A 25,790-nucleotide genomic window follows, 5' to 3' on the forward strand; every position below is an offset into this window, starting at 1 on the left:
ACAGCTCAACATTTAATATGGATCAGAGGGTATGCACGTGTGAAGGGAAGAGCCCTACAACAGGTCTGAGGTTCACACAGGTTAACTATCTACATTTCACAGCTAGTCTGAGACACAGACAAGAGCCAGGCTCATTACCCGAGCGTCAACCTAATGCCTGGTGCCAGCAGCTCTGCGGCACGAAAACAAAGCCCATCCCTGTCCTGAACCTGCCAGAGCCTGGCAGGTTGCAGTGAGCGTGGCTGGGGCAGGAAGAGCGATGAGAAGCCAGTGGGATGGAAACGGGCAGGGGGAAGGTCACAGCCAAGCCTTGCTCGGAGCAGGAACATGCCCAGATGCCTGGCAAGAAAATCTGCTTTTTCTTTTGTTTTTTAATTGACTCAGAGGGCTCTCTGTCTTGGAAAACTGCACATTTTGGGCATGTAGATGCCCCCTTTTCTACAGAGCCTCTCTGGCTGCTGCAGCTGGAGAGGATTTATGCTGGCAATCACATGCATTTTCATCTTGGAAATGGAGTAGCTGAGTGTGAGGAATTTAATTTAAAAAAACCTGCGGCAAGACCATTCAGAGACATCACCATAAATGCATTTAACCCTATTCCCTCCTGCCTGTTCCTCCATTATTAAATAAAGACCTTCTTTATTATGCCTTTTTGCCTCAAAAGTGCAAGTACCCTCCTGAAAGAAATGAAATGCAAGAAGTGTACTTCTGTGGTCATGGACTGTGCCTTTGGTACTGAGCTCAGCCTCACGCTAGCACAGGTCAAACACTATGTGGCAGGTGGAATTTGCCACACATGTAAAACACTTCACATGTTCCTGGTATTAATGCAAAATCCTTTTTCTTCTGGCACTGCTAATAGAGGCCCCACTTAGATATACTGTCACACTTCCATTTTCATACAGCAGATGCAAGGTCGAAAATAAAAAGTCTGGAGGGTGAACTGGAATTATTTCTGCCTCAGGTGCAGTTAAGTTTTTGATATGAAAATAAAATTCAATATTAGATCTTAAATGTAGTACTTGATATTTTTGCCATAAAGTGAGAGAAGGGAAAGGAAGGGAAGAGAAGGGAAGAGAAGGGAAGGCAAGGCAAGGCAAGGCAAGGCAAGGCAAGGCAAGGCAAGGCAAGGCAAGGCAAGGCAAGGCAAGGCAAGGCAAGGCAAGGAGGAGGTGAAGGGGGAGGTGAAGGGGGAGATGGGGTAAGGGGACAGGAAGGCAGGGCAAGGCAAGGCAAGGAAGAAAAGTAGAAGAGAGCTTCAAAAGGATGCCTTGGATTTGCCCAGCATGTACAGCACTCATGGTCAAACAGCACTCTTGGGTCATAGGGCTGGAAGAAGTGCTAGATATTTTTAAAACAAAAATACTCATTTCTAGATTATTCTGTGAAGAGACAGAGGCAGCCATGTCTCTCCCCATGTCCTGCAATAATATAAGTACTGGTTTTCCTTTGCTCCCTCCACCCAGCAATGTCTCACCCATCTCACCCAGGCTCTGGGCAAGGGGTGGGGACTCACTACATCTCAGATATTGCCTTACAACAGGTAATTTCTCAAGAAGCATCTACATCTTTTCATGTTTGCTTTCAGTCCACTCCAGAATGAAAGTATGCATTTTTCAAATACATTAGCAGTAGAAATTGTCTCTTAATTTTGGAAAACTGTAATTTAATTTTTTTTTTCAAATTTTGTTTAGAATTTTATATCTCTTTGTATCCTGGTTTTTGTAATAGTAGTTCACAATATTTTGACCAATATCAGCATGCCACATACAGCAGCTGAAACGGTGATTTGTTTTTGTTTTAAAAACTAGACTGACAGTGACTGGCTGGCACATATAATTTCCTTTACTAGAAAATAGTATCACCTATACACGGTGGTAATTCCACAGCTTGACACAAATGCACGTTTCATAACAGCAATACACAGTGATAGGAAGTGATGTAAAAATCACAAAAATAAATACAGCTCTGAAACAAACTTTGAGAGGTTTTTCAGTTCACAGTTATTTCCCTCATGGGAAATTATGTAAAAATAAATGTATTTTACATACTGAATGTCTGTTGTGATAAGACATTTCCTATCAGACCTTAATGGGAGTCCCAAGAGGCAGCTGAGCTTTACGTCCATAGAGCCAGTCTTGGGCTGCCTTCACCATAGGTGGCTGCTACCCCTGCCAAGCCCCGCTGAGCCCAGCTGCTGAAAACCCAGCTGCCCTGGAGAGCTGGGTTCTGTCCCTAGCAGCAAGAAGGAAAACCCAATGCAGCTTTCAAAAAGCTCTGGCTCAATTTATATCTTTCTTTTTCCTTGCACAGTGCACTCAGGCTGGGCTTGAAAATGCAGCAATGACTGGTGTTGTCATTGACTGGAAGCACACACCTGGGGGATAAGATCATTTGTGTAGGTGAGTTCTCACAGTTCCCTATTTCTGTTTGTTTCACAGATTGTTCTTAACCACCCCCATCCTAAACGTATGGAGCTCCAGCACTGAGTTAAGCTGCCACGGGATCAAGTCAGTGAGCAGAGATACTCACATTTATAAACCATCACCAAGGCATGACCCTTATTTCTTCCCACAGACCCTCTGAACTGAAAGTGTTCCTGATCCTCTGTTCCATCAATATTTGCTGTAGGTTAAACCTCAGCATAAAAGATCTCAGGCATCCTTTCTGCTGAAACACTACTGCTGCTAGTCTATGAGATGTACTTCCCTGCTTTGGCTGGAAGAGCTTTGCTAAGTTTCTGCTGTCTAGGAACTGGCTTCCTCCAGCAGTCTTTGTGTGTCTGACGTGACACTACACAGTGTGTCTGACGTGACACTACACATTACTGCTCCGTGAAGCTGACTTATTAGTTATGTCCTTGCCTGCTTGTATAAAGAACATAAACCAATGAAAAACTCTTATAGAATCATAGAGTATCCTGAGCTGGAAGGGACACACAAGGATCCACAAGCCCAACTCCTGGCTCCACACAGGACCAGCCAGGTCAGAGCGTGGGACTGAGCGCGTCGTCCAGATGCTTCTTGAACTCAGCCAAGCTGGGTGCTGTGACCCCTTCCCTGGGGAGCCTGTTCCAGTTCCTGACCACCTTCTTATGTAAAGAACCTCTTCCTAACATCCTACCTAAACATTCCCTGCTTCATACTACTCCTTTGGGTTCTATCTCTTGTCACCAAAGAGAGGAGATCAGAACCTGCCCCTTCACTCCCCCTCATCAGGAAGCACCAGACCATGATGAGGTCTCCCCTCAGACTCCTCTTCTCCAGGCTGAACAAACCAAGGCACTTCAGCCTCTCCTCTAAGACTTCCCCTCCAGACCCTTCCCCATCCTCGTTATCCTCCTCTGGACACTCTCTAGTAGTTTTGTGTCCCTCTTATTTCCAAGAATTTTAGACCACTTAACCTGTCTTGTTAAACTATATCTAACCTGAAACAAAACCCTCCTAATTTTGCCTGCATCTCAGATCATGTGGAAACAGCCATGTCTTGCTGAGGAAAGACAAGAAAATATTACTGGTTCTCATGGGAGCAATACTGATCCCAGCTTCAGCAGCTGATGCCTGAGGTAATCCATTCTCTCCCATGAAAGTCATATCATGAGCTCTTCAGTGAGGTCAACTGCCACCCAGCTTTGTTTTTGGAACAAAAATTTGATATTTCCATGACAAATACTGTCCTGCCAAGATGCGTGCATATGGGACAGCCTCTGCAGAAGAGCTCTGCCTGCTCCCAGGCAGCACAGTCCTGTGGACTTCTCCAAATACAAAGGCATATATATCATTCAATTAAAATAGCACTTCAAATCTGGCATTTACTCCAGCAAAATGTGTGCAAGGAGCAACCATAGCCCTTTCAGCTTTTGGGCTGCAAGGCAAAATAATTAAAAATAAAAGGGAGGGGGGAAAAAAGCTGTTTTCGCTTCCTGTTATGGAAGCTCCTCATTCCCTCATCAGTCCAGCTTCCCTTATCCTTCCCTGAACTTCCTCCAGTTTGAATTAATTTGTTTTGAACTGGTGATCCAAAGCTCATAAACTGTGAAAATAAATAATTTTCTCCTGTAAAGTATAGGTTTTATATCTAGGGAGAGCTGAGCTTGGTTGAAAGGAGGGGCTGAATACTGCTCTGCTGAGACTCAGATACTGGGCCAGGCAAAACCAAACTACCCCGAAACAGCAACATCATCTTTTTGATACTCAGAACAGCAACTGCTTAACAAGCGGGGATGCCCTGAGTGGACAGCGATGCACAGATGTGCCAGTGCTCCCTCATCTCCAAAGCCAAGATGGAAAAAGAGACCTTGGACTGGCAGAGATCCTTCCCTGAAAGCAATCACAGCCTCCTCTCCTGGGACTATCAGAGCAGCGAACGGATGCCCCTGTCTTAACACCAGGGCTTACGGTCTGCCCCATGCCAGGAAGGGGAAACAGCAGCACAATTGCAAAAATAAACCCTTGGGAAAAAGCTATTCAGTCTTCTGAGCTCAGAGAGGTTGGGAAAAAAATAATTTCATGTCAAAATACGAGCAGGGCATTAATCTCTGCATTCATCTAACACAGGGTGGAACACCCTTGAAAGGAAAGGCTGGAGACTTTCACAATTCAGTGTCTGCAGACCTGGATCCTTGACCAGAGATCACACCCTGGGCCTGGAGACGAAGTGATAAAACACAAGAGTCACTTCAATGACTCGTGCTGCAAAGCCCTGGTACTGATGAAGATGTACCCTACAAGGCCACAGGAAGCTGGCCTGCTGTAAGGGCATGCTAGCAGGCCCCACCTGAACTTCTTTCAAGCATTCATCTCTGCAGGGATTTCTGCTCTGAAGTCCAGCGAGGATCATGTTGCAGAGGGTGGCTGCTCCCTACCTCCACATCTGTTTATCTGTGAGCCATGTAGAGCTTAAAGGGAGGAAACTGTTAGGCACTGGTTTGTCCTCCAGAGTTAGCGTTCCCCTCAGCATTCTTTATGCTCTCAGGGTCCATCTCTGTGCTTTGCTCTTTTTCTGACCTCTCACTGAAGGGAATATCCAGGCCATTCCCATGAACACATTTAATCATCAAATTTCTTCATCGGACCTTCACACTCACTTGCTTCTACCATATTTTATAAAACTACTTAAGAGCAGACATGATGCATTGCTCCTCCACCCACTGCCCCAAAAGATCCTTGTGTAAAAGACACCAAAACACAACGTTCCCTGAGCCAGCTGCATGCCATGACAGGGTACAAACTTTGAGGCCTGTGCTGTTGCAAGTGTCCCTCCCTCCCATTCACTGGCACATGGTCTGCAGCACTTCCCCAAGGTGTGCAAGGCACATGAACAACGTGTGCCTGCCTCTGCCTTCTCTGCAAGCACACTCTCAAGGGCTTGCACACAGTGCTGTGTTTACATTCCTTAGGTGGTCACCCGTGACAATGGTACTACCAGACCACACTCACCTTTCAATTTCTTCTTGCCAAATTTTAATCCAAATAGAGACATCCCAAAACTTTATTTTAGTCCAACTCCATGGAATTTCTGCAAGAGAAAAGAGAAGGTAATTCATGATGGGCATTTCTAGTCCCACAGCATGACACAACACAGCACATACATGTGATTCTGCACCTATAAAGTAAGAAAATCAAACTCCTTAGCACTGCGTCTCAGGTTTGCGAGTCGCACTGCTGCATCAGCATGGGCAGCCCTATCTTGGACATTTTGATTTGCTCACCTCCTGACGTGCCACAAAGAGGCTGTTGGAGGTGAAAAGGACGTTCCTCCTACCTTGGCCCAATTTGGCCCTAAACAAAAAGGAGGAATACACTCACAGGGCTTGTACTTAAGGTAGAGAGGAACTCCGTGACTACCCAGAGCAAGACCAGCCTTCCTCAAGAGCAGGAAGCAGTGGGAAACACTGGTTTCCTGTACCTCTGCCTGCACTTAAAATGTACTGGCTGACACTTTTGTGCATGTGCTGGTCACCCTCCGTGTTCTGCTTAGCATGCCTGTCTCACCGGGGCATGAATCAACAGGAACATTGTACCAGTTGCTTAACTGGCCAGCGTAGCCAAACTGAGACATTTGAGGGAATTGTCATTTATCCAGAACAAGTTGTCTAAGTGACAGAAAGAAGCTTTTGCACTTTATGCGCTCTGTGCAGAGCATTGTGCTAAGGAGACAAGTATAGTGAATATACCATATTTTGGAAACGCGCGAACGCGAATGAAGCCAATGCCACTGCCCAAGTGCAAGCCTGATACAACACCACCAGGCTCTGCCCAAGCTTGAGCTTCACATCTTTTCGGAAAATTAAGGTGAACTTTAAGGAAAACTCTACTATCACTGCATAGGTCAAGCATTTATGCACAGATGTCAATTCCAGATGCTAAAGCAAAGCTATATTTAGCAGCTGCAATTCAATGAGGCTGAGATAAGGTAAACAATACCAGGTAAGCTCCAGCCACCCAGCTGAGTGCTGTACAGCCTGAGCACAGCACAACCCTGGCATGGTGCTCCCTGCCACTCACCGTGGTGTTCAGGAACCCCTCTGTGCCCACTGTGCTTTGAAGAGATCCTTTTCCTATTCACCCATGTAGATCCAACTGTTTCTGCTCACCTAAACAAATGCTTTGGCAACACCTCTCCCCAAAATTTCCTGCTTCCAAGGAGCTAAACCACTTGACATTACAATATTCAATGTCACAACCTAAAGCTTTCTCAACGTTGCTGACTGACCTTACTTTTCATCCCTAGCTGACCTTAGTCTATAATTTTGAATGTATTTCTTTGAGTGTTTTAGAATTACTATTGTGTCTTACAAAACACCCCTAACGAAGGCTGAGAGCTTCCCGTAAGACAGTGGGAGGAGTGAGACACACTACACACACATCCAGACACAAAGACTTCGGATTTCCTAGAGCACCAGAAGCCACAGATGTGATTGGCACTGTCCACTGGCAGAACAAGCATGCAAAAGGTGGACTGGCTGTAATCATCATATGGCTGTGATGCTGAACTCTGGATTTTGCTCTAAGAGCCAAATGTTTTGGAAAAAACTATCTGCAGCTACCAAACCTCTCCCAGCTGTGTACTCAATTGACAAGGCATGTAATTTCAGCAGAGGGAAAGAAAGGATGTTTATATGTGTGGGGGAGAAGAGAAGAGAGGGTGGTTATAAGCCTTCTTTCAGCAGTAAAAACATGAAACAAACAATAGAGTTACAGTCTGCGTCTCACAAACAAAAACCTGAAACTTCCTTCAGCTGTGACACATGGCTTTTGTTAATTACTGATTCTTTAATCACTGGTTTCTGGAGTGACCGCAGTATGACAACAATACTGAAACAATACACTATTTTGGCATGGAGGGGATCTTTAATTCCTTCAACTTTTCAGTGCATTTGATTAGGATTGCATTAACGGAACATCTTCACTTAACAGCAAATTTAAGCTATCATCATAGCCAGCACAAGCATCCTTGCAGGCTCATCACTCCATAAACCCTTTCCTTTTAGGGCAGACACGGGTGATAACTTTGCCATATCCATCTGTACCAATTACATCTCCAGTACGTCATTTCCATCCCACAGATTTAGCACAGCTGCATAGTTAAAGCCCAGGAGTTATGTATGAATCCTTCCCAAGCTGACCTGATCCTTTATGTAAAAGTCAGCTCCTCGCTTGCCCAAACCACAATGTTATTTGAGAATGTGTCAGTATTCAATGGGTACACACATGATGGCATTAAGGGCTTGCCACACCCCTATTGCACTAAAATGTACCTTTTATTTTCATAATATTGCAAATATCTTCTTCTACTGCTTTGTTATTGACTCACACATCTAAGCCTCATATTCCTTTACCTAGCAAGCCACTCTCACGCTGGCTACAGCTTCTGTTTGCGCCTGCCTGCTCACACCCCACTCTGCACCAGTGCCACTTCACACTTCCAGGTGTCTGTTTTCAGTCATTGACCATCGGCTGCAAGTGTGAAAACAAGCCCAAGCAAATGACAGTGGGGTTGTCCCTTTTGGTGAAGCTCCAGGTTCTGTTCCTGTTTTTGTTAGCTATCACCACTTCTACAGACGCGTCTCTTGGCTGACCTGAGCTCTGTCTGCCTTTCAGTCCCAGGTCTTTTTCTTGGAATCTAAATGCTGCCTGCAGGGTCTGGCATCTTTACACCTGTATCTATCAACAGTCTCCCTCAGGGTATTATTTTTTTCCCCAGATTCTGCTTGTCCCCGTTCAGCTTTCTTTATGTATCTACTTTTTAAATCTGAGATTCAGTTTCCCTTCCAAAATCACAACAGTGGGGTCTTCAGCCTCACATCACTCTCATGCACTGCTATAGTTTTAATTTCCCTTCCTGCTTTTTGGGAAAAAAATCATCTCTCTCACATTTGATTTTCATGTGGCATTGAGTACATCTCAAATTTTGGTAAGACACTTTCACAGCCTCCTATTCCTATATTAATTGAAAATCCATAAAGCACACAAAAACCTTCTGTGGTCAGAACAAAGGTAATTTCCCATTTGCCTTCATTTTCCTTGACAGCAGCTATTTTCTGATGCAAAGTGAAGCACTGCTTCAATCTCCTCAAGTTGCCTTCCACAGCCTGTGTCAGCCCTTCTGGACCTTTTTTTTTTTTTTTAAATGCTTCCTTTTTCACTCATTTTTTTTCCTTAATTTTTTTTTTCTTTCTTTCCCATTTCACTTTACTTCAGGTGCCCTATGCAGCTCAGTAATGAGTCAGGGCTCACAGTATTTGGATAATCACACAGGTTGAACTCTTGTACTTAACAGGATATGTCTTACTACCCCATGTTTCCACAGCCCATAAAATGATTTAAAGCTCAAGTTCCCAGTTTCTCATTTATGGGGATTTGGGGGTATAAGCTATGAATAAATTACCTCTTCTCACTATAGAAGGCTTTTGTACCTATGGTGCTCTACAAAGTGTCTAGCTACAGCTTACACTTCTGCAAAGACAATCCACCTGTTTTATGGCTACTGACAGGTTAATCATGGGCTCTGAGGGCTTTAATATCCCCAGCAAGAAGCTGCTTTGATGGCTCTTGAATAGGGGAGGGATGCTTTCTCACAGGCGAAGCTCAGCCTTATTTAAGAGCCAGATTTTGGCTTGAGAACAACTCTGCAAATCTCTTCCTGTAAGGGGCAGGTTGCAATGAGCTACAGCACGTGGAATTTGCAAAACCATGGCTGCAAATTGGGGGCGGAGGGAGGCACCTTCCACCACCGCAGTGACGAGTAGCAAAATGAGAAACGATAGGGCACAGGGCGGCTGAATGGAGAGCAGATGTTGCAGATGGAAAACCTGGCTAACTTCTTGGCCCCGTTTCACAGCGACACGATACATCACATTCAATGATAAATACGGATTACGGAATACTTGGTGCTTCTGCTCCCATCACCTTGTTCCCAGACTCTGTGAAATGGTCCATGTTAAATACGATCGTTTTTTGGGAAGGGTTACTTTAATCCAGATCATGGGGCGTAGTTTGGTACAGACTGAAATTCCTCCCCAAGCAGTGGCTTTAGCAGGTATCTGAGGGGCAGAAAATTGTGCTAGAAACAACCACACACAGTCAAGGGGAATTCAGCATGAGATCAAGGTTTCTCCAGTCCCTTCTGCCACTGAGCATAACATGGTCATGCATACACCCTAAAAAGCTTAAATACCTCTGTCCAGGCAAACGTTTAGAAAGTATGCCACGCCTTCACTCAATGACTTTCTATGTTAGGTCAGTTTTTGCATGTGAAGAAAGTTAGTTTTTATTTAATCTGTAGTCAGCAGATGTACCAATCACAAATACCTGGAGCTTGTAGGGATTTATTTAATTTATTTTTTTTTTCAGGCAAAAGTACTAAATATCCAACCAGTATCTCAGTATATGAGAAAGTGGATCACAAGCACTGAACATCATGACAGACAAGGTTCAAGGCTGCCTGTGCTGCCTAGTGCTCTTGGTGGAGCAATACCACGAGGTGAACCCTAAATTTTGAACACATATCACTTTAAACTGGATTTGGAGGCACAGCTGAGAAAATGTTAAGGGGTTCAGGTACATTAGGTGCTCAAACTCCCTGTTTTCTCCATGTCTTAGATGCACGCCTGCTAAAGGGATGCCACAGCGTCTGGCGTTAAAGCAGAAGAGTCACATTCTCTCCCAGGTATGGCTGAGAGGTACACCACAGTTGGTACAACGTTTGCTGATGCCCTGGCAAGGGCAACATAAAGGCCTGGCACACCTGCATGGACTGTGGCGTGCCAGGCAAAGGCAAGTTTGTAGTGGGGCCCTTTAAACTTCCAGAGTATTAACTGTTTCAGTCAAATTATTCAAATTTTGGCTCCAAAGAGTAGGATGCATTTGCTTACACCTATCGAAAGCAAACACAAAAATTTCAGTCGTTAGGCATAATTAGCACTGATAATCCTTTAACACTGAAATACATTAGCATTTGTTTTTCTCCTCCACTCCTTACATCCTCAGGTGTTTGAGCACCCCAAAGACCCGAACAGTAGCATGTGTTGTACCACTCCTTGCTTTCCAGGTGGGAAACACAGAACACAACGTGCAGGATGCCCAAACAAAATGTGTGGTTTTAACCCCAGAATAACACTCTTTCAGGGCAGAAATCAGATTTGCCTGAATTCAACCCGGAATAAAGTAACAAATGGTCACTCTTGGCATTACAGTTTACAAAAGGCGTGGTGACTCTGTTCTATATCTACTAACTCGGTGCAAGGAGTTCAAAAGTATCCCTGAAACCTCTCCAGGTTTTTTTTTAAATACCTGAAGGGGTGTCCTGGATGGGGTGAGCTAGCCCTCCAGCTTTCCTTCTGGTGCCATTCCAAGCTATACGTACAGAAACCCACGAAACTGTGCGCAGACCGAAGTGCTCCTACGCCTACACACAAATGTGCCAATGCAATTAGCTGTAATTGCTGGGAAACAGACTCAGTCTGTTATCTGCCACGTTTTAAAGTAATGATCCAATATCCTCCATCTGTCTTCATTAAAACACACTTTAAACTGACACCGGAACGGCAGTCAAAAATTTGCATTCAGATCCTTGGGGTAAGTTAGTTGCAGCGCTCAAGTTACGGATCAACAGCTGAGAGGGAGCGAGATCCCAAACAGAAATGCAGGCTGCAATATGCTCCCCCTGAAACAAGGCAAACAATAGCAGCTTCCCAGGGCGGCTGCTGCTGCTGCTGCTGCTTGGAATCATGCACAGCTCAGCTCACTCCACCCAGAAGTCTACCAGCGCGCTCGCAGAGAAAGTTCAACCCCAAGGACTTTGATTAAGCTTTGCAAAGCTCCGGGGTATGGGGGAGGAGGGGGGGAAAGGTGCTTTTCTGCCCCTCCCAGCCCTTCTCCCCCCCAAAAAAGAAAGAGAAAATAAGTGAGCAGAAGGAAAGTGTGAAATCTTACCCTTGACAGTCTGTAAAAGTCACAGCAACAAAGTTGCTGCCCTCCATAGCACTCCGGTACACTCCTCTCTTCTCATTTACACGCAGCTTTATCCCCTCCCAACACCAACACTCGTGGTCACAGCGCCAGGACATTCATCTAAGAAAGCAAAGCCTCTCTACGCTGGGAAATGGGCATCACACGCTGCTCTCCGGGTGCCCTAAAATCCAGGGCAGACCCACTCTGCCATGCACTGTCCTGGTAACTAAACTTACTCCAAGTTCCCTACTTCTTACTTCACTCACTGGGTTTGGCTCCTTGCCAAATTCTTCCTTTTTTTTTTTTTAATTCTGTTTCCTGTAGATAGGGAGAGTGTAGTAGCTCCCTTTAAAAATAAAATGCTTCGGCACAACAAGATGAGAAAGAGTAAAGCAGGAAGGCAGAGCATCTAGGCTTGGGGCACCCCAGTTAATTCCTGAAGCCACTGCTGCCCATCTTACCTACCTCCTCCCGAAGTGGAAGCTTTCAAAAGGAAACCAAGGGAGTAAAAGAGTCCAGCGTATCACATTGCTTTAAAAAAGGATGGACTTGGTAAGGGATGCATTTCCCAGCAGCAGCAGCCCCTCTCTCTCTCCTGTGTCTGTAGTGCTGGAGTCAGTCAGGACTCCTGGAACCCAGAGACACTGAGTAGCAAAAACTCGGCAAAAAAAAAAAAAAAAAAAAAAAAAAAAAAAAGAGCCCTCGTAGAGCACAATTGCATAACCCAACCACAGAGCTTCCTTCTGCCAGCCAGAGGATCACTTCGGTACCGAAACGTCAGGGCTTGCTCATCCCTGAGAGCATGACCTCCCCTCGGCCTCTGGGACACCCGCCTGGCCTCACTGCTGCCAGGGGGGATCCTTCTCACCCAAACCTCTCAGCGCTCCCAGGAGCCTCCCAACCTTCCCACCCCTTCCCTCACCTTCAATAAGCCAATCATTCACTTCTTCTTGTTTTATAAACTGTGGGACCCTTCTATATGCCAGTCCCATGGCATCTGATCTGCCAGGTACTGTACAAGACTAAACCAGGGCCAGCTACAACTTTAATCCACCTCCTGCTTCCATGTTCTTGTAAATTACAATTATTCTAAGTCCACCATATTCTCTCCCTGAGTGGTGTTGTCGGTACTGCCTGCCACAAACATGTCAGCTTGATGGTAAGGGAAAGTTTAACATGAAATATTTGCAAAGGTATTTTTCTTTGGTTTTTTCCTTCATAATCTGTGCTTTCCCACTGAATTTACGGTAACTGTCAGAATTCATTTCAGCTTTACCCTTAACCACTTGAATGTGTTCATCAGCTGATTAATTGTAGTAATGTGAGAGTAAAGGTTTTGTCAAAGACAGTCTTCTAGAAGGTGACATCTGCTGAAGTCCTGTCAAAGAAGAAAGCTATGGAGGACTCTGGATGCTGCACTGGCAATTTTCCAGGCATCACAAAGGTTGAAGTGCAGAGTGGCAGTGATGAGGACCCTATAGCACCATAAGCAATATCTGAAGGAAGAAAAATACCCCATGCCCCTTTTCAATGACACTAGACATTTCTCATATTCCTACCACCCACTTCCATCTCAACAGCAACAGACCCAAGTATCAATTTTTTTTCCTGCAATCCAAAGTACAAGGATTCATTTCAGTCATCTTACATATTTGGAGAACCACTTGTTCTTCCTTCATTCTGGTGTTTTCTTCCTTCTTAGAACTTTCCTATGCCTTCTCCCCTGCCACCCCCCATTTTAATAAGTTTGCTAATAACAACTCATTCCACACTACTCCCAATTTCTTTGCTGCTGATAACAAATTACTTGTTACCACTTTGACCTTGGCTACAGTAATTTCTTCCTTCCTAGAGTTAGGTTAATCTCCTTCCTTTGACGTGAGAGTGGACCCAACTATAAAACAAGGCCTTGGGTCTTGTTTAGACTCTAGAGCAGCTAAAAATTGGGTCAGCTGTTTTGCTAATGATTTTCCTTGGCACTGACATTCACCTCACATATATTGGCGATGACTTTTTCCCTCAGCTATGCTTTCCCCATGGACTTCAGTGAACCTGCCCACATGGGGAAGCTCAGCCCAATGTGGAAGCACTGGAAAGAGCAGGAATGATTCAGTGTTATGAACTCAGTGCTGAGGGCTCTTGTTCTTGCCTTACACTTTGGTCTCTGGGTAGCAGCTTCCCGATGATCACAACATTCACATCCTCCTTTGCTGTTTTCTGAACACACCAGGGAGGCTGTAGCCTGCAATGTCAGTTGTCTAAATTTCAGTGCCTGCATGAAGGGTGTACATGTATGCTGGGTGTCTGACCTCCTTTGGATGGAGATTCAGCTAACCAGCTGCAGCAAGGCAGCAGTGAGTTTGCTGTGACCCACAGTTGTGCAAAGCAGTTTGGTCTGCGGCCTTTCTAGTAAACAAACTGTTTTCTTGGCCAGACAGCTACTCCTAAATCATGATGCTTCACCTTTGAATTCTCCACTTTCTCAGCCACCTGCTAGTCACCGAGGGCTAGCTCAGAGCGGGATGGATTTACATTCATGCCTTTCAGACCCTATCCTAGGCCTGTATTTGGGAGAATGACTTCCAATCATGCAACCTGTGTGGCATTCCAACCATAATCAAGAAGCAAAACTGCAGACTTACTGACACAGGTGTTTAAGGAATGCCCTTGACCCAACTCTCCAGACTAGATTTGCTCTCCTTCCAAACAGCAAAGCTGAGGGAGCAGAGGACCCTCATGGACCACACAATACCCAAACATGCCCGGTAACCTAGCAAGACTCTGAATGGCTTAATATGCCCCAGAGTCATTGGAGAGAGTAACTAGAGGATAGGAGAGAAACACACCCAGGACCATCCCACAGTGTAGAAGTAAACTAAGCGCCAGTCCTTGTGGGAAGCTCTCCCTATGTCAGTGCTATTTTTAGAATCACTGTCAACCTAGATACTTTCCCAACAATTGTATGTAGTTCAAAAGGAGTACTGAAGATCTTTGCTTTCCCTTACTGTCTTGTAACTATAGTCTCAAGTCCTGAATGGCACGGTTTGAAGCTTGACCTGCCATACCATGGTCCACTGCTTCCTCCCAAGCAACTTCATGTTGCTCCTAAAACAGCACAAGACCATTGTTCATGCCAACTGTGGAAGCCACAACTCCAGAAAAGCATTGCTACATGGCACTCATAAACACCCAAGGTCAGCCTTAGATGACCTAATCTATGCTTTCCTCATCCCAGTTTTTCTCCTCTTTCTTGACTAGTCTTGGTCAGTGAGGAACTCCTTGTGTAGGGGAAAAGTAAGGATCGTGCTTCACTTTGGGGACCACTGACAGATCTACACATCAGCATCTGTAATGGCTATGAGGGGTCAGCTGGACGTTTTGTCCCAGCTGCTGGTGCTATGTGTGGTGGTTTGACCGTGGCTGGAGGCCAGATGCCCACCACAGTTGCTTCATCACTCCCCTTTCCAGCTGGACAAGGGAGAAAATATATATTGAGAGGCTCAGGAGTGTAGATAAGGACAGGGAGAGATCGTTCCACAATCAGTGTCACAGGCAGAACAGACTCAGCACAGAATAAAGGAGAGAAAACTCTCTAATTGATGACCCTGCCCTGCACCCCCAGTGACACCAGATCTTAAAGCACCTCTTCCCCCACCTCCCTTCTTAGCAGACTTCACTTTAGCCATGATTTTGCTTCCTTCTTCCCCTCTTTGTGGCACGGAGAGGGGCAGGGACTGGAGGAATGGGGGTTTTTGTCAGTTCCTCAAGAGCTGTTTTCCTCCCCACCCCCTTCTCTAAGGGGAAAAAGCGTCTGCTTATGGTTTTTTACTCCTAAATGTGATTCCCAGAGGTGCTGTGAGCATCGCTGATGGGCTCAGCCTTGGTCAGTGGCAGGTCCAGCCTTGAGCCGGCTGGTGTTTGCTCTGTGGGGCCTGCAGAGAGCTTCTGGCTGCTTCTTGCAGAAGCCACCCCTGAGCCCCCCTTCTCCACCAGAACCCAGCCACACAGAACTACACCACTATAACAGACTTTCTGCATCCTCTTGCTGTCAAAATCAGGGTAGGATGCATAAGAAATACAGGAATGAAAGGAACAAAGTGGGACACTGATGCCCACCCCTTCAATAACAAAAAGCTGTTTAAAAAAATGTAGTGTAGGAGGAATATCCAGTATTTAAATTGCTGTAGTCCAGGAAACACCACACAGTCATAAAGTGAATAGTGAAAGCCAAAGGTCCCAAAATACACTATTGGGTGAGAAGAGATGAAATGTACTGGCAGTGTCCCTGATCCCTACAGAGGATGTGACAGGTGAACTTGTCCAACTGGCAGCAGAAAGCACACCATTAGGCTGCAGAGGAAGGGAAAAAGAAATCCTACATGTTCCTGTCATCATGACTGGACTATGGCAAGAAAATTAAATGGACACAAGAAGGCAATATCACGAAGTGACCATTTGCTCTAAAGGGCTGTCCTTGCCTGTTGGGAGCTATTCAGCCAAATTCAGCTCCTCCAAGGAAATGATAAACTGGTAGAAATCCAGAGTAACTCAATTTGAAGGGATGCTCTGGATTCCTACCTGTGTGCTTCCATCTCCCTGATCTGAACCAAAGTGCACAGTTTCAGCACTGCCAGTTCACACAGAAAAATTCCCATACCTCACAGGTTACTCCAGCAGCTGAGAACCAACACAGTGCTGTAAGGCACATGCCAAATGGAAATGGTCAGAAAATAGTTTCAGTGGGTGTGTGCAGAATAACATGACTCATACTGATCAGGATTCAGTGGAGTGCCACTTACCTGCAGCAGGGAAAGCAAGCTGTGTGGCTAGAAATTCCCTTTCTCCATCACATCCCCTTGCCCAGTACTCCAGGACCCAGACAAACAATGATCAGCTGGGGAAAATCATAAGAAATCCACAAAAATAAAGCTGAGCTAAATTCTGCAGAGAACAGGGCCCAAGATCATCTCACCTCTGAGGTCTGGTTCACACCAGATTTGGAATCTTGTGTTTATGAACTCGTTTCTGGCCAAAAATTTCTTGCCTGTGGTAGAGAAGGGCTTGTTGCTGGCAGGGAAAGTCTCCCAGATGCCTCAAACGTTTTCTGTGGTTCCATGATAAACTAGGTGATTTGATGGGCACACAATGGAGATCCATCAGTCTCAGGATACTTTCTTGGGCTACAAATCTGTGTCTCTTCCCTTGCCTGTGACACTGCCTACGCCCGACTGCGTGGGGAAAGCCCAGGGATCAGTCAGCCCTGCAGCAAACCCCAGATGTGCCCACATTGCTTTTAGCACGTATTTCCTAATCATTGACAGTGAACAAAGTGGAATCTCGGGAGGATGCTTGGGAGGGCTCGTTAAAAGCTAATCATGCCTATGTGGATAGAAGAATCAATAGCTGAGGGCAAAGCAACAGCCCAGATTGTTAGAGCCTCTGACTGAAGTGCCCTTTGTAACAGGCCTATTACACAAGACCTCCTGCTGTTATTTGCAAGGCAGCAGCCACAAACGCATATGCTGTATCTGGTGACACTTCAAACGCTGTCACATGCACACTTCTCAGATACACATCAAAAACCACAGCTCATACCAACGAGGAATTAGGATACCCCCTCAGTGGGACCCCGTGATTGAACACACAGAGGAAATCCAACTCATGCAGAGCTGACAAAAAGCCTCAGCATTTTACAGTCTTCCCACGAGCTCTGCATATGGGAAGAATGGGTTGTCCTCATGGGAGAAGCAGCACTTTTGACACCGTAACATCACCCAAAGGGCCGTATAATGCCTATACAATGTTTAGTCTCCTCTAGCCTCCCAGAGATGATCTCATCCTGGTTGTGCTCAGCCACAGTACTCCCTCTGTAAACTCCACTGCTATGGGAGATGAAGTATCAGTGTCCAACGGATGTGCAGGGAGAGCTCAGCAGGCTGAGGAGGACAGTGCTGCAATGAATCCGATGTTCAGTTTTCTATATGGTATCACAGAGGACACCAAGGAGCAGTGTCATGCTGGACAGGCTGTTTCATACTGTGGCAACAGTCCTCCATCATCACTTCACCAGCCTTTTGCATTAAGTATGTGTGAAGCAGCTGTGAGATCCCTGGATCTGCAGGGAGCAAATAATTTCTGCATTCCCTACAGCATCACCCAAGAGATCTGGGATTTATTTCTTTAAGCCCCTCATGGTTTGCATTACATGTTGCTCTGACAGTCAATTACCCTTCACATAAAAAACTCAGTGGCATCCTGAGAGGATTCCTTTAAATCTCATGTCACATCCATTACACTCACAAACACTTTAACCATAATTCCAAACTAAATACACAATGGGCATGTTTATCTGCACTGTCTCTTTTCCAGGTTACAATCACATCTATTCTGCCAGGAAAAATATAGAGGCAACCTGCTGCCTGCTGTGATGTATCAATGATCTTTTGTATATTTTATAATAGTTTTTTCTGCATTACATTTTTATTATCTCATTATCTTTTTCTGGCTAGATGAGGTGGCCAACTTCAGAGAGGTCAGGGAGAACCCAGGGGTGACCGACTGATGTTTGCTTTAGGGATGCGTAGCAGCACCAGCATTCCACAGTGGTGTGGTCCTAAAAGGGGACAGGAACATGTTTACAGTACATTATTCTAGCACTGATGACTGGAACTGGGTGACCTTTTGACCCATCATAGCTCATGTCCTGAGAAGAGTGAGGAAACCTCCTCTGTCTGGTGGCAATGGAGCATGGTCAGGATGGAGTCAGAAAAAAAACATAGCCCTGGGAGCCTAGAGTATCAAGAAGAGAGAACTTGGTTCCCCTCTGAAACATCAAATTTTAGCTAATCCACCAAAAATCTAAAACATCTGCATTAATACAACCTGGCATAAATAGGCCCAAACCCATTGATTTCTTTGGAAATTTCCACAAGGAAACTGTGTGACATTTTTATCAGCAGTTTGCACTTCAGTTGCAGCATCACCTTGGCAGTGCATAAGCCACATAAAGCAGCACAGGCATGCCAGGTCCTGGCACTGTCAGCCTTTGCTTTTCTCCAATGGAAGTTTATTTTTTATGTTAGATTGCTCCCTTTTCTGCTCTCTAGGTGTTTAACAGAAATGCTGGTTCCTCTAGACTTACACAGAGGAGAACAAGGACCTGTACAACTCTCCTCATTGTGCACACCAACTGTTGGGTGTTTAAATGGTAAATTCCCACTAAATAAACCCCTCTGCAGCCATAGGAAAGAGGGGAATAACCTGATGGGTGCACAGGGCCTGAAGACTTGATGGAAGAGTTCAGGAGGACATGTTCTTCACCCAAAAGCACTACAACAGTGTCAGAGAACCCGGAGGGGGAGAAGGCAGACGCAGCTAAGCTGGTGAGAACTGCAGGAGAAGGGTACTGCAGTGCACAGCGCCACAGGGATGCTGGGGTTAAGTCTCTTATTTAGGGATTATTGTTACCATTTCTCCTGTTGAGGTGTGATGCAGTATCACAGAAGATCTTTTTACAAGCAAGGAGATCTATAGGAAGGGAGACAGGTATTTAAACTAAGCACCCTATTCCCAGTGTTGGGATTTGTCATACCGTGTCTGGTTTTCTTCTGCTGCTTGCAGGGTAAAACTTGTCCTGGGTCCCACAGGAGGAGACAGCGCTTGCTGTTGCTGACAGAGTGATCAAGGCTTTACAGGTATCTCTCCAGAAGGCAAGGACGCACAGCCTGAAGCTAGGAATGTGCTAATGAAGGCACACAACAGAAAACTCAATCAAGGCCTCTGAGGGAGGAAAGGGAATTAAGGTTCCAGCAGTACTGTGTGGCATGAAACACCTAGTCAGGAGAATGAGAGGCAGATCTTTTCTTACAAAGGAAGTAAAAAAAACCCAAACAAACCAAAACCAAATCTATGGGCCTCTGGCTTGGTGTGACACAAAAATAGGAGCTCAGCCTTTTTTCAGTGCCTCCGCCCAGCAAGGAGATAGATAATCTTCAATTAAAGATAGGACAATCCTGCTTAAAATAATAAAAAGAGAGTCAGAAGGGACATGTTGTTTAGTGCAGCCCATAAGAAACTGTACTTTTAAGCATAATCCTCGGAGTCTGTTTTGTTATTTTAGCTTCTTTTTTATGCCACGCTTCAATATTTCCAAATCCGTGTTTTTGACTGGATTACAACCTTGAATCTTGGCAGGCAACAAAGCACTGCTCATCCCAGATGGGGCACCTCTCAAAAGCAGAGCTCTGCAATGCTCTTCCTGCCACCCAGCTCCACATTAGCTGGTTGCTGGTACCCCAAGTGTGCATCTCTTCACATAACTGCTTAGGCTTGTTTGGCAGATCCTGTTTGCAAGGCTTGGGTGAAGAAGTGTCATCTAAGGACTGTTAGTATCTGGTCAAGCTCCCTGGAATGAAGCAATGTATTAGAAAACACATGTAATCCCTAAAGACCTTTGCAACGATGGTGTAATCAGAACAGAATAAATGCCTTGTGTCAGTAAAGGAAAGCTGTAATTTCTCTTCTAAAGGCAAGGCTGGATGGGCTTCATGGGCAAGAGCATGGTACAGAGATGTAAACAGCTCAGACAGAGGGCTGAGTGTTTCTTTGGATGCCGTCTGATGAACAGGTTGTCTCTGCCCAGAAAGGCAAGGATATCATTTTTTTTTCCTGCAGTCACACTGCTGTTTTGGCCATCGGAGGAAAAGTCGAACAATCCACAGAGGAGTTCAGAAAAGGCAGTGTCCCAAGTGAGTTTTGGCGCCTGTTTGGGAAGCACATACTTAACACTGCTCCAGAAAAGATGCTGAGAAGAAATTGTCTTGCATGCACAGCTTTTGCTTTAAACTATTAAATTGTCTTTGTCTCAACCCAGGAGTTTTCTCATGTTTACTCTTCTGAATCTCTGCCCCATCCCACTGGGGGGAGTGAGAGAGCAGCTGCGTGGGGCTTAGCTGCTGGCTGGGGTTAAACCACAACGAGCCCTTGAAGGAGAAGACTCAAAGGAAGAAGGAAGGCACATGGGGACCTGTGCAGACCAGGCAGCAGAAGCCAAGGGATTCACGCATGACAAAAAAGAAACTTGAGGAGCATGCTAGTATGAAGTGAAACAGCCCTAGAATCAGACCTAAACTGAAAGGCAAACTCATTGCCTGACAGATAAAACAGCAATGAGAAGCACTGGACACCAGTGAGTTTCCTGTGCTTACAGGTAGATGCTTGTGTTTACTATGAGTGGAGCCTGGGTGTTCCTGTAAGGCACCTGGGAAGTCTAGCACAGGCAACTAAGGCATTGGTTGGTCTTGCAGCAGATGGAGCTGAAGAAGATGTGACTGGAGCTCCACAATTAAACATAAATCATTGTCTATTTCAGTTCATGCCCATGTAAGAGTTCCTACAAACTACAGCAATGGGAGGAGATACACGTCAGTTTGGATGGCTTTGTTAGAAGGTGAGAAGCCTTCAGGAGACTTGTGAGGTAGTTATCACTCCAGCCATCCCACCCCAGTGCAGAGCCAGAGACCTTGGAAAGAAATACTCTGAGACAGAGACTGCTTCCCTAGAGCCTACAGGGACACTGCTCCAAGGGTGGAGGGGTCTAGGAGAGAACAACAGGGAGAGGAATCCTAATTATAATGCAAGACAGCACTCTGTTGTAGCCAAGCATAAATTAAGCAAAACCATTGTTCTCACTCCCTTCACACCTGTATCAATACCTTTTGTACTGCTGTAAATCCAAAGCTGTAGATTCAAGATGGAAAAGTAAACTAGATCTTGTTTGCCCAAGAAGTGAAATGGCAGGTGGGGAAAGCACTGGCAACGTTCCCAATGACAACAAGCATAAATTGCATGCAACTGCTCTTATGAAAGGGCAGGGGAAAGAAAGGGAAGGTCTTAATGTTAAACTAGTAGATAATCCAGATTGTCACTGAAATTGCAATCCACAGTAGCTGCAGCTCCCAGTAAACTCAGGATCCCATGAACAATGGAGTAAGAAGGAAGTAATGGATGAATGAGTAACACTGAATAACCAATGGAGACTGGCAGGGAGGTGCACAGCCCCCTGGAATGAGTCAGGGAAAGGGAAAAGGAATCTTGTTTATCTATGGATCATAATTATCAGACTTGTCTACAGGGCATGCACACAGCTTTGACCTTGGATCTAACACAGTGTTGCCCAACCATGTTGCGCAGCTGTCCATCACTGGGGCAAACGTGGAAAAAGCAAAGTCTTTAATGGACTGTGATCTACCTGCAATCTTCTTTTCAATGCTTATGCTTGGGGCATGGCACTGGAAGCGCTGGTAAAAGCATGTAATTCAACATTTGAGATGTGAAAATCAGTTTTAAATATATATAAAAAAATAATTAAATACATACATAGCTTCAGACAGTAGAGCAGAACTCACCTCTTCGAGCTCTCCTGCTGTATGAACCTCAGGGACTCAGGTGTCCTTTCATCATCACCTTTGTATCAGTTTACACACATGTAAGAATCTAATCCTGCTCCTCCTGGAGCCAGTGCTCAGCACATAGACTCATAGACTATCTTGGGTTGGAGGGGACCCATAAGGATCATCAAGTCCAACTCCTAGCATGCAAGCATTTATGGTTTTAGACTGGACCCATAAGCATCAGGAACTGGCCAGGTATCCAGACGACACACAGCCATGCAAGGGGTCACCAGGGAGCACCTGAGAGCAGACAGCCAACTGTCTGGTCCTGCCCTGAGGATCTGTCTTGTCCAATGGTGATGAACTATTCCCTGTGAAACGGGAAGCAGGTTTCCAGGTTGACTTGAAGAGAGTCATACTCCCAGCAAACAGTATGATTCACTTTGATATCAGCAAGGTAGACTACACCACTGTTCCCTTCCAAGTCTGAAATAGTGACATTCAGTAATGCTGAACTGTGTGTAGGTGATGAATAAGGTAACAACTAGAAACAAAGCTAAAGCGGTTAAGTCACTCGTTTAACTACAGAAAGATCCACAGGGAGTTTTTATTGCTAAGAAAAATAAGCTGTTCACCTGAAAGGAAGTAAACAGTTCTCTAACACGAGCTGTGGGTTATTTTGCTCTGGTGGCTTGTAAGCAAGTAACACTGATAGATAAACAGAGTGCCTCTGTCACCAATACTACGGTCCTAACCTTTCCTTTCAGTACTGTTTCTGAGCTAATTTATCCCTTTTAGAAGTATACATTATGGTTAGCACAGCAAGTTAACCTTAACTAAAATGCAAAGCTTTCTTCCTCTTGCAGCTTCACTCAGCAGATCTCCTGCTGACTTCTGTAGGACTTCTGCCCACGTTGGGATACCTTAATAGTCGTGTTTTATGGTCAGAGAATGTTCTGTGGTGTAAATCCTCATTCAGTACATGCTAGAGTGTCTTCCTCCTGGGTTGAGAGTCAAACTACTATCAGATATGGGGGAAGGATGGAAGATTTCCTCTTATCAGGTACAAGAGGATTTGGGAGGAAAGGAGTTATTTTTCTGCAGTACAGAAGCTATTTTGGATGCATTTAATCTCCATATTCATGAAGTCTTCTGGTGCCCAGGAGTTGTCCTCACATCTTTGCACAGTATGGCACATACTAGTTAATTGAAACAAAAGCAACCATGCTAAGTGAAAGTATATCCAGATGATCTGTGGATTCTACCTGAGTGTCTTAAGCAAGTGGTGCAAATGCTCCATCCCAGCCTTGCACCCTCCAGTTTTAAAGGCAGTGAGATCATCATAGGTACACAGCAGGCCAGAAAACAGCACTTGTTAGCTGGCTCATCTCCCAGTCCAAGCTCAAGCACATCTCCTTCAGAGACAGTTACAATGCAAAACCCTCTATGATGCAGGCAAGGCGTTCCTGTGTTTCACTTTACTGCTAAATTAAAATGCAATCGAAGGGGAGAGCTCTGAGCACCTTTTGGATTTAAGCACAGAGAGAAAGAGAAGCCTCTCTCTCTCTCTCTCTCTCTCTCTCTCTCTCCCTCTCTCTCTTCAGAAGGTTAAAACAAGGAGAGAAGAGGGAGCCCTTGGTCCAAAGCCTGCAAAATAGATGTGCGCTTTCCCACTGACTTTGCTAAAGACTTGCATCCACGGTCCCAACTCACACTGCCTTTTGTGTGCCACACAAAACCAACTTAGACTCCAAACCCCTTATCAAGAACCAACATTTACAGACACAGAAAAAAACCAGTATGTGAAAGGAAAGGAAAATACACAGGAAAAAATAGTTGAAATCAGCACTCCTGTACAAGCTTTTATACTTCTCTTCTAGGAGAACAAATGAAGAAATTGTCCTACCTGGCTGTTATATATATATCTTCTTTTCTACCTGAAGCTCTTTGTCAAGACAAGCAGGAGGGATTGTTTTGAGCACCATCGAAAAAAAAAGCTGCAGCTTCTTTTAAAATCCCTAGAGGGTTTCTCCACAGAGCACACCAGGCTTGTCCCCAGCTCTGCTGCGAAGCTCGCTGGGGAACACCACGCTTTCCAGGATCGGGAGGTAAAGCTGTGCAGGAGCACGCTGAACGTGATCCAGGAGTTACAGGATGTCTTGGTGCACGTCGTGTTCTCAGAGAGGACTGCAAGAGAAAAGGCAAAGTTCCCAAAGCTGAAACGTAGCACTGCACTGAGTAAATAAAAAAAAAAAGCAATTGATCGTTGGACTCGGTTATGACATCAGGTATTACAAAGGGTTGTATATACCATAGGCAGGACTCTGTATTTCATCCAGGTGAAACGTTAAAAACCTGCTGGGGCACACTGCTGCAGCTGTGAGAGATGCAGACGAGACATTGTGCTCAGCTTCTGGCAGTCAACAGATGTGTTTCATTGGACAGAACTCAAAGAAAGGATTTAAATTAGAAAAAAACCCCACATTATTTTATTTCTCAAAGGTCAGACATTTCATTGCCTTCCATAAGGACACATGAAATGCATGTAACTTCTGTGGGATAATAAATTATTTGGGAGAGGGGGTTATGGTGCCAAATACAACAGGATCCCAATTCAGGCTTCTGGATGCCATGGTTATGTGGGGGGAAAAAATAGAACAAAAGTAGCTTCAGCTTTTGATACAAGGTTACTTGTTTCAATGCCTAGTTCAGCCTAAAAAAAATTTACAAAGATAATGCTGAGAAAGAAAAGACAGAGCTAATCAGGAAAAAAATAATCACCTTAGTACAACTGTGACAGGGTGCAATATGAAAACTTAAGATTAAAAAAAATAATAATCTAAATAACCATCATTCAAGCCCCACCAGCAGGCCAATTTTCCTACAATTACATGATATTGCAAAATTCAAGTGCTAATTCACAAGCTTTGGTTTGTTCCCACAGGCCTTTTTGCCACTTAATTTTAGGTTTGACGGCATCTTCTGACTGAAAAATTCAGAATTTGTGTCAGCTTTAAATAAACATGGATTTTTTTCACAGAAACATTTATTTAATGTATATATGTGTGTGTGTATATATGTATGTATATAATATATTCCTTCCAATATGCTGAATTATTGAAGTGGGGAGGCTTTAGATAATTCCCTTCTTCTTAACCATCTCGTCTGTTTGGGGCTTTGTTGTGCCGTTCGTTCTCAGCTAATGACAAGAGACTTGTCATTACCGCTGTTCTCCGCAGCCTTTTTCAAATTAAATCTATTAATTGGTTTCTGGTGCAGCAGATAGGATTGCAAACACACCAGTGGAAGCTCATGGTTTTATTTAAAGTTCTCCCAGGAGATAATGGACCATGGTTATGACTAACCGGGTCATGTGGACACCAAAAGAAGGAAGGATAGCAGGGTAAGCAGCACTGAAATGAGACTCAAATCCCTTCTTACACCCGTGACAGATCCTGGGAGAGTCAGTTAATTGCTGCTTTGCTTCTGTTTTATTATTATTATTCATAAAAGGGAATAATAATACTTCACTTCCCCAAGAGACAAGTAGGAGGCAAGGAGGACCAGGAGGTGTTTATAAACCTACCTGGGGCAATGTTGTGTAAAAGTGGGGGAAACACACCTATCTGGGGGGTACAAATGAATGGAGCTTTTTCTGATGACTTTCCAGTTCTTGTGTTAGTTCATGATCCTACTGCTGAAACAGAAGAATGTCTTCTTAAGGGAAAAGGTGCAGAATACTGCAGATTTCACATTTGGTGACAACAGTAATACGTTTGGTGGCAGCCTCTCCTGCTAGTGCTTTGCCTCTGAGCGCTACAGGTGTGAGTCAGTGAGCTGGACTTTTACACAGCATTCTGCATTGGTCTTGGAGGATGTGCAAAATTGCAATTCTTTCCTGTCTCTGCTGTGTTAGTCACTAAAGTAAAAATATCTTCAAATTAAC

At 44.8% G+C, this 25,790-nt stretch overlaps 1 protein-coding gene across 1 annotated transcript in view; it reads right to left on the reverse strand.

Annotated features, from left to right (window-relative positions):
• LOC311203777 (phospholipid-transporting ATPase FetA-like) overlaps positions 1–23,973 on the reverse strand; it is a gene marked incomplete at its 3' end in the record, with an annotated part of 80,442 nt that extends 56,469 nt beyond the window's left edge. Inside the window, exons 1-2 of the mRNA XM_084278535.1 lie at positions 23,751–23,973; positions 5,439–5,517 (exon numbers count right to left, since the gene is read on the reverse strand). Of these exons, the coding sequence (XP_084134661.1) occupies positions 5,439–5,481 (43 nt within the window). The 5' untranslated portion in view covers positions 5,482–5,517; positions 23,751–23,973. The remainder of the gene's footprint in view (positions 1–5,438; positions 5,518–23,750) is intronic.
• Positions 23,974–25,790: the final 1,817 nt, after the last annotated feature.

This window comes from Gallinula chloropus (genome assembly GCF_964237585.1).
Source record: "Gallinula chloropus genome assembly, chromosome: Z".
Lineage (NCBI taxonomy): Eukaryota > Metazoa > Chordata > Aves > Gruiformes > Rallidae > Gallinula > Gallinula chloropus.